This window comes from Solea senegalensis, linkage group LG3, assembly GCF_019176455.1.
Source record: "Solea senegalensis isolate Sse05_10M linkage group LG3, IFAPA_SoseM_1, whole genome shotgun sequence".
NCBI lineage: Eukaryota > Metazoa > Chordata > Actinopteri > Pleuronectiformes > Soleidae > Solea > Solea senegalensis.
Genome location: NC_058023.1, coordinates 24,973,117 through 24,982,773, shown reverse-complemented (window position 1 = coordinate 24,982,773; position 9,657 = coordinate 24,973,117). Strand labels below are relative to the sequence as shown.

The 9,657-nt window shown below is 39.8% G+C and overlaps 1 protein-coding gene across 1 annotated transcript; it reads right to left on the bottom strand.

Annotated features, from left to right (window-relative positions):
• Nucleotides 1–717: 717 nt before the first annotated feature.
• On the bottom strand, nucleotides 718–8,731 carry slc35b2 (solute carrier family 35 member B2). The gene is made up of 4 exons (XM_044022366.1): nucleotides 8,475–8,731; nucleotides 4,856–5,043; nucleotides 4,585–4,742; nucleotides 718–2,956 (listed from the first exon to the last, which is right to left on the bottom strand). Exons 1-4 carry the CDS (start codon nucleotides 8,492–8,494, stop codon nucleotides 2,027–2,029), a joined length of 1,296 nt encoding a protein of 431 aa, XP_043878301.1. The 5' UTR covers nucleotides 8,495–8,731; the 3' UTR covers nucleotides 718–2,026.
• Between the last annotated feature and the right edge of the window lie 926 nt (nucleotides 8,732–9,657).

The window sequence follows — 9,657 nt, the reverse complement described above, 5'->3', positions numbered from 1 at the left end:
TCTGACCTTATTATTGATATCAAATACTAATTATTTTTATGTAATATAAATAAATAAATAAATATAAAAATACTAATTTATTTTTTAAATGCCACCATGTTTTTAGATTTTTTTTTCATTACATTACATGTAAAGTAGATTCTTGTGTGTGTTGCATTATTATAGCCCAGGATATGTCAATGATTCGCAGCAAAACTGATGTTTGATTATTTTTGTGCAGTGTCAAATATTCACCAGCAACCTTCCCGTTACGAGGCCAATTACCTTTCTGGTCCCCTATGAATGACGACGTGTCACACGACAGACATCAACAACAAATGTAAACATTTTCACAGTTCGCAAAGTATTGTATTGTATTTTGTGAATATACTGGCAGCACCAGGTATTTCAACATGTTTCCTAAATCTCTGGTGATACATGACAGTCACGTCATGTCATATCATAAAATCTGACATAGGTGTTTGAGTGCAGAACATTTACTTAAGCTCAGTCGGGTAACGTATACACACTGTGTCATGTTTACATTCCACGCCATCAGTCTATATTTACTAAGAATCTAATTTACTCGAAATTTGTGTGTCACACCCCCAACCTTCCACTGAATAACTGAATCTACAAAATATACAACGAGAACAATTATAAACTTTGTGGAATTGTATCACCTGTTAAAAAAATTAAAAACAAATAGTAACGACACTTTTCAGTGAAAATCAAACCTAGTTTTAAGTTAATTTAATGTTTTATTAATAATCCAGTTACCAGGGGGAATAGAATAATACAAAAAAACAAGGTACTTGTCACATCGCATTGCCCTTGTGTTCATTTTCCTCAGCAACCCCAACCCCAGGACTTAAGAGTACCTGCATGTTCTTGTGATGGCGACGAGCGTCATCGATCAACATCCATTCAGTCTTCTTTCAAACTTTCACATGTAACAGTGACACACACATGAGGCAGTCCTTTTTTACAAAAGTACACAACAGAGAGGTTTGTTGGAAAGAAGCAATATATGTACATTATTATTTTTAGCTCAACTGTGATACATGAAATTAAATCAAACAAAAAAATATATATATATATCCAAGCAAAACATACTGACAGCAGTATCTGTTTCAGCAACACTGGGGCACAATGATGTGTGTAGTGTGAAGTAGTGTGACCTTTATTATTACGCATACTGTTGATTAAATTGACCTTTAACTTGTGTTCAGACTGACATGAATACATAAAGGCCCCCCTCTGGTTCTTGTGATGATTATGTGTCTTTAAAGAACGTTAGTCAGTACGTTTACGTTTAATCCAACTAAGGCCGTAATCTGATCTACTGGCCGCATACGTCTGACTCCGTAGGTGGCGCTGTATCTTTCAATAAACTAGTGTGGATTGGATATGTTTCCTGTTGACCTTTACGGCACACGTCGTCTCCATTTACTTCCGGGTCTGAACACCAAGTCCGACTAAGCATATAATTCCAGGAGTAATCGGACTATGAATCACATTATCCAGGTATGTTAGTCCGACTAAAAATAGCTAAATTTTAGTCAGACTAACGTGTTTACAAGACATTAAGAAAACCAAATTACTGTCTTAGTCTGACTAAAACCGGACTATTAACATGCATGTAAACGCATTGTCTTGTCTTGTGTTAAAACCTTTTGGATAAAGGTAAATTAAAAGGTGTCCTCACAAAAATGAATCCTAAAACTTTACAGCTCATAGACCTTTTCCAATTTTTCAGGATAGCAGCAATTGGCTGCACGAGCAACATTCTGTGGTTCAACAATTAATCTGTGACATGGGTAGTAAGGAACTTGTGTATTCAACAATCTTACAGGCACTCGACTCACATCCTGGGGGGGGGCATCTTGGTGTAAGAGTCAAAAGTGTAGAATCCCTTTCTGTACCATTGCTACCACAAAGAAAAAAGAAGAAGAAACAAATAAAGAAAAATTCCCAGACCAGAGATACACAAAAATCACCACAGAAAACGTGGTCTCAGTTCCCAGTCTGGTGCGACTTTGGATTGTTACACCTTCTGTGGAAGCGGCAGCGCGGAGCGTTGGCTGGACTTCATGCGGCTACGTGCATACACCCGTAGGAAAAGTGCCAGGAAAACTATGGCGACGCCAAATCCACCGACCATCGTGACGGCGTGACCATAAAGGAAACATGAGAGGAGAATGGCGATGGCCTGCCTCAGGGTCATGATGATGGTGAAGACGGCGGCACCAAACTGGTTAATGGTGTAGAAGATGAAGAGCTGGCCACACGCCGAGCACACGGACAGCAAGACGGCATGAAACGCAAACTCAGAGTGGCGCGTCATGAAGGACACCGACTCGAAGAAGGCACCCTGCTCCAGCAGCGAGCCGACTGTGAAGAGGCAGGAGAACAGGTTGACTCCGAACATCATCTGCACTGACGACATCTTTGCCTTGAACAAGTTGTCCTGCCAGTTGGAGGTGAAGCTGTCAAAGACGATATAGCCGACGAGGATGATGAACCCGCTGAAGGTTGTGACAGTGGACGGGTGTTTGCTGGCCGTGCTGGACAGCAGGAACATACTGACACCCGCTGAAATCAGCATGGCAGTTAAGTACTCCCAATATTCATAGCTCCTCCGGGACACAATCTTACCCATGAGCATGACGGGAATGACTTTGGAGGCCTTGGCCAGGACTTGGGTGGGAAAGCTGATGAACTTGAGGGCCTCGTATTGGCACCAGCTGCTCATGATGTTTGACAGCGAGGCAAAAGAATACTTGTACATGGGCGACCCGTGGCGAGGCTGCTTGAACAGGAGACACCAGAGTCCCGACACGGTCAGGGCCAGGATACGGTTCATGAAGACCAAGAACTGGGAGTCCTTGAACCTCTCCCCCTCCTCCTCTGGAGTCGCACCATAAGCACGAGTCATCACCCTCTCCTGCAGGACCCCCCATGTCAGGTATGACACCTAAGAATAACAGTCAGAGTTTTCACAGGTAGAAGATCATGGAGTTAGGTATAGAGGTAGTGATGTTGCTGAAACTTTTACATTACATCCAAGCTATTGTCAAATGAGTTCACAGAAGGCAGATTAAGTCTATCAGCTCCACATGACTCTCTCTGTGTTTAATCTGTGGTCATGAAAGGATTCAGAGGGTCATTCTACTGCTCAACAAACCTGGTCTTTCAGCAGTTTTCAAACAGGATTAACTGTTTTTGCCGCCACCTGCCTCTGCACTGTTGCTGTGTAAATACAAACACTCCATCAGTCAGATCTGACGGCGTTGCTTGGGGAGAATCCGTTTTTAACCCGAAGGACGCAGCAAACATAAACGCTTAATTGTTTCTGGTCAACAAAGTCTAAACAGAGACAGAACAATAACATCGAAACCCCTAACCCAAAGTGAGTTTCTTGCATTGTAGTGACACTTCGAAACGTAAACGATCTTTTTCTTTGCCGAAGAAACGACTGTAAGTGGCGCTGTAACGTTAAGACCTTAAAGATATATATTAAAGAAATAATAGCAGAAACATAATGAACCAAGCCAGGGTAAAGTAAGGGAGATAAAGAAAGAAAATAAAAGTTATCATAAAGCAGACCAAACAACAGTGTTGACAACTTAGTGTCTTTAGCGATCTTACAGACCCCCGGTGACTTTTCTTTTTCTTTTGTTATTTTTGTCAAAAAAAGAGACCAGCGACTTTTGTCATGACCCCCTAACTACTTTCCGAAAAGGAAAAAGCCAATTCTGCCACACGAATGAGTTTCATCTAACTGTATTTACTGTGGGTGGAGACACAGAGAGAGAGAGGGAGAAACCCTGTGACCGCACAAACACAGTCACAGACAACAACCAGCTGTCAATGTGCAGTGCAGCTGACCGTGTGCAGTAACAATCACTAATCTGTAAGTAAAAATAGGTTTTGTTTTCTCCCCCTTTATTTCACGATTCAGTGTCACGGTTAATCTTCAACACTTAAGACAGGATGTGTTCCAGCAATATCTGGCGTCCTTTCAAATTAGATACTTTTCATTGACAGTAGTTGGTAATACTGTCAAACAAGACCAGCACAAGAGAGAGGTGGCAATAAGTAGCGTATTCACCGTCTACACGGAAATGTAAGGGCAACATTTAGAGATTTTCTGTTTTCTCGTTTCGGTTTTCTCGTTTCAGGTCTCCTAAAACGCCGTTTTCTTGTGGACGAAAAGGCGATATGATAAAAAAAATAAAATAATATGCGTATTCACCTACACCCTGGCGACAACTAACAAAATGCCACATAAGGCAAATTAGTAGTGCAGGGGAGGAGCCTTACCCTTTCATTTGAACCAATATGCACCTGTTTACACATCCAGAGAACAAACAACATAGTCATTGTTTACTAACGAAACAGGTAAGTTACCACCAGTGACATACTTCACACATATTAGCGCAGTCTTAAGTTCTCTTTGGCACTTCTTTAAAACAAACAGACTGTGAATCAGTGGAACAAACATACACTTGTATGCTTTTTGTTTTAGGGACACAGCTGTGTGTTTGTGTGTGTGTGTGTGTGTGTGTGCTCAGCGACAGTGTGATTTTTATGGATCCTCACCTGAAGTCCCGCAGCACAAAAGATTAATTTGACGGTCTGTTTGAGTGTTGAGCCTGAATCGGCGTCATTCCTGGATGCAACCGACACGTCGTCCAGACCCGTTTTGACATCGCTGCCAAACACGCAGGTTCTTATAACAGGGAAACAAATTCCACTCCCTGCAAGTACAGAACACATGGGATTGGGAGGGCAGCACAACAAATATTTACTGGTTACTAACTCTAATTTATGTCAATATTAGATACCAGTGTTTGAATAGATCAACCCGAACCTGTTTCTAGGTAACTGGTGCGCTTGAAGTAGCTGATGAGGAGGTAGCCTGGGATGATGATGGTGGAGTATCCCAGTACGTTGATGAAGAAGCGGAAGAACCAGACGTCGTGCCAGCCTGGCTGTAGTAAGGACTCCTCTGCAGCCACAGTGGACGGGAAGAGAAGCAACACAAGTGCAGGCGAAACCCTGAGGGAACAATAGAGTATATTACACAAAACATTACATTTCTAGACTTGATAACCTTTCAAAGTGCAGTGTGAAATGTCTTTATACAGTAAATAGAGGTCAACTTTAGAAATCAGTGTAGCTGATGGCCGACATTTTCAACAGTTTCCTTCCTTTTTCCTCTCCATCTGATAAAATATACAGTTTATTAAATACAAATGATGAACAAAATTGCTTAATTTAAATAAATATTTACTGGTCTGTCTGTCCGATGTGTATTTATTATTATCAAATATTTTTGAAATAAAACTAAGGTATTAACTTCATTAAATACTGTTTTAGTCGAAACTATCTTGATTATTTGGTTAATGAGTGTATTTCTCAGTCAATATTTCACAATTCTTCTGGTTTCTTTGCTCCAAATAACAAAAGAAATCATGAAAACCGAATCCTTTTTTGGTTTGTGGACAAAACAAGACATTTGAGAACGTCATCATTTCCAGGTTCCATTTAATTGACGGTTACAGAAAATAGTCGATTTTAATCAAGTTTCTGACAGCAAAAATGTTCTTACATACATAAGTAATTATCAGTAGATTAATTAAATAATAATAAATAATAGCCATACATTTTTTTTTTGTTTTTCTAAAGGGGCAATTTAACTATTTTAGGCTCTTGTAAGGTGCTTCTGCTCGAGAGAAGGGGTGGATCAATACGTGGAGGAATGTCACCCAGGATTTGTTATATGCTGTCATGATGTAAAGACTATACTATTATTATTATTATTACACTATTTAGAGCAGGCTCATCTTGCTTTTAATTGAGTGACAATTAAAGGGGACATATTCTGCAAAATTAACTTTTTAATCATTTTAATACTTATATTTGGGACTCTGGAGGCCCTACCAGTCGCCAAAGTGTGGAATAAGAATACTTTTTCGTGGTCCCCCTTAGTGTAAGTATAGGCGATAAAACACTCCATGTTGAATTCCCTGCGCCTTATGACGGCAGCATGCGCATTTCACCGCGAATGTTACTGACATGTTCATTAGGGAACTATTTTAACTTGGGGAAATAGGGTATAATATGTCTCCTTTAAGCATGCAATTGGCAAGTTAATACATCCATCCATCCATCCATCTTTTATATCCAAGCCTCTCTCGGATCAACAACAAATAGAAATATTTCCTTGATGTTCCAAGTTGTGAATGACGATCTATTGATTTAACAGTAAAATAACTAATCTAAACAAATATAGCACAGCTTCTTACAGACATGTCCACCAACCCATAATACATATTTTCCCAGTACAAATCTACCTTCTGTCCATCATAGCTGCCAAAGGTATTAAAGGGTCCACGGTACCCTTAAAACACCAAAGGTCCACAGAGCCATGTTCCTTTCCTTGCAAGAATTATTCAAAGGCTTAAGGCCAAATTCAACTGTTCACAAAGTTCACTGCAAGAGTTAATCCTGCATTAATCATTAAACTAACCCTAAACGAAATTGACTATTTCACTGGACCACACAGTCACACTGAAGCCTTATTGTACAGAATCACTGTATTTTCACATTTTGGCACTTTGACAGGATACCTTCAGGTAGTGATTATTTACCAAATGTAAAAACAAAACAGCCAGCAAATGATTTACAATGTTTGTTTTATGATTCTTACTCTTCAGTAATGTGGTAATTTTTTCCACAAAAAAAAACGCCACAAAGAATACTCAGAAGCTGATATGAAAACCGGACTTCATTCCCACAATGGTCTCTAAATGGAATCTGGCAAAACACCCACAACCAGTTAAACCTGACCAGAAGGGAGTCGGATGATCCCCACCCTTTCAAATAGCTTAGGTGACACTCGCGCACCTGTAGTGGGTGCGCTCCATGCTGCTGTCGTGGCACTGAGTGTAAATCGAGGCTGAGCTTCCATCTCCATCTCCTCCTCCTCCTCCTGAGGGGGCCTGCGTTACACAGACAGAGTGCCTTTGTGTGGGACCGTGCCGTGGCCTGGGCAGCCAGTGGGCCACTGCAGCGAGACCTGGGCTCCGAACAAGCAGCTCATTACATGGAGGAATGCACTGCTCTATCTGGGCAGCCGACTCACAGGCTGCTGCACCACAGGCCCACAGAGGAGAGGGTGCCAAAATGTACCAGAGTGACAGAGTGAATGTATTCACCCAGTGTGTGTGAATATACTGTAACATCATCTAGAGTGGATATAAACAACAAAGAATTTCCCAACATATATATATTTAAAATATATGTATATATATATAAAAAACTCTTCTTGATTGTTGGAGGGAGTGATTTGGACACTAAATACAAATGTGGATCAGACCCCATGGCTCAGCCCTCATCAAAATCTTATGTGTATGGATTTTGATTAAAGACAAGCCAATATATGACACTGACGATGATCAATATCAAAATGTAATATGATCCTTTAACCCTTCATATGCCGTCGGCAGCCTTCATGTCAGCCACAAAGCATTAATCACGCCAGCTGTTCGGATAAAGGATGGAAAAAATTACTGCAGAGTTTATTTCTTCTTTTAAGCGAGCAGTTACGTTTGTGACACAGTGGGAGCTCAGCATTTTGAAATGTCAACTATATTATAAACACTTACGTTGTTTAATCGAAGCAACAATATACTGATATTGGTTGTGATATTAGTATTGGGCAACAAAAAAAATGGTATTGAGCCATTCCATGATTTAAACTCGTGTTACAGTAACATTTTGTTTTCACCGATTTTTGATGTAGTTAAATAGGAGACCATATTTAAGGACAAGATATTACGCTCAGCTTAACACATGTGCTATTAAACTGTATGACCATAATTCATATATTAACAATTATGAACCACAATGGCTGCAACTAACAATTTCTTTCTGGATGAATGATAAATTATTCAGTCCAAACAATAATAGACGTCTGTGTAAAATGAACATCAAAATGACAATGTCTTGTTTTGTACACAAACCCGAAGTTATTCACTGTTTGTGGTGAATGAGATAAAAGAAATCACACATATTCACATTCAGGAAGTTTTAGAAAACAATCTGAGAACTTGTAATAATAAAAACGTGTGGTTTTAAATGAATTAGTAGTTCACAGTTCATTTAGTAACCGGTTGCAGTGCTAATAGCCAGACACCTTAGTTAACAGCCTTTGCGTGAACAGACCAAGCAAAGTATGAGGTATGAGTAACAACATGGAAAATAAGGTGGTAATAACAATAATAATAGCACCAGGCTGTTCCTGAACACGAACCATACCCTTTTCTTTGAGCCAGCCAGACTCAACCCCCCACTGACAGTCACTTTGACCAGGATTTAAGATCGTTACGGTGAACGAACAGGATTCGTGACTCACTAGTTCGTCTCTACGACTAAAAGTCATCATTATTAGCATGGTATGACGTCCAGTTAGCTCGCAACGTTACCTCCATGAAAAAGATGTCATTTTCCCCCTTCACTCCGGCTCCCCGGCTCCTGGCGCAGGGAACACGCCGACACACTCAAGCGTCTCCGCTGTAACAGAGCATGAACAGGCTCCGCAGGTCGGCGACGTTTTGTCTAAACAATTCGGGCTCGTCTTCTTCCTGATTAACCACCGCCTTCGGCTCCGCTGTCATCAACTTCTCCGCCGATGTAGTCACTGGAGCAGGCGAGGCCGCCTCCTCCTCACACACCGAAGGATGGCGGACAAAAGCGCCGCTCCACCCGGTTGTAGCGACTCCCGTCGGCGCGGAGGAGTAACTACAACGTTCACAAAAGCTACTGGTTTTACTCCCTTATGTGTTCAGTGTTGTAACATTCTGTACATTTTAAGGCAACATTAAGAGGAAGACAAGAAAAAAAGAATAAGAGAAAATACAAAATATTATATATAATGATATACATACACACACATATATATATGTATATACATATATATATATATATATATATATATATATATATATATATATAAATAATCTATTATTATATTATTATTATTATTGATATAGAAACACATTCATGGCATTTCTTTACTTTGCCTCCAACTTCTCTTTTTTGGCTTATAGACAAATCTATATGTTCTATAATGTACATAAGATAAAAAAAAAACATGTTTCTCAGGCCATTTTGCTCAATGAGGAAGTAGTTGTAGTTTCATAACTCTCTGTACTTGCCAGTGACCACAAGGTTTTGCCTGTTTATAGGCTGTCACCATAAAAAAAGCAAGTGCCCTTGTCAAGATATTGCTCTACTGAGCACTCGCGTGATTAGCAGTGGGAAAAACAGTCAGCTTAATAACTACATGTCAATTGTTTCGACAGCGTTTTTTGTTGTTGTTGTTTTTTTAAACATGTTCTTTCTGTATGTGCTTTTCTTTTTGCTTTTTTTTTAAAAAAAGAAGGAAGTCAATTACAGGGAAACAAAAGATTGAAAACACACACACACAGATGACAGGAAACAAAGAAAAGAGATGTGCCGTTTTCATGGAAGAGCTCATCACAGCATAAATAATGATAATGGGAAAAACTAATAAAAACACAGAAAATTACAAAAAGAGATCTACAAATAAAGTCCATTTCACTTTAGTTTCATCCAATCATATATTTGTATCGTTATCTCTATTTT

Bases quoted from the DNA above. Each gene is read 5' to 3' on its own strand.
- slc35b2 (XM_044022366.1), bottom strand. From the start codon at position 8,494: ATGACATCTTTTTCATGGAG. The intron at 5,044-8,474 runs GTAACGTTGCGA...TTGTTCCCTCAG, and splicing joins ATGACATCTTTTTCATGGAG to GGTTTCGCCTGCACTTGTGT. The intron at 4,743-4,855 runs GTTCGGGTTGAT...CTGTACTTGCAG, and splicing joins CACCAGTTACCTAGAAACAG to GGAGTGGAATTTGTTTCCCT.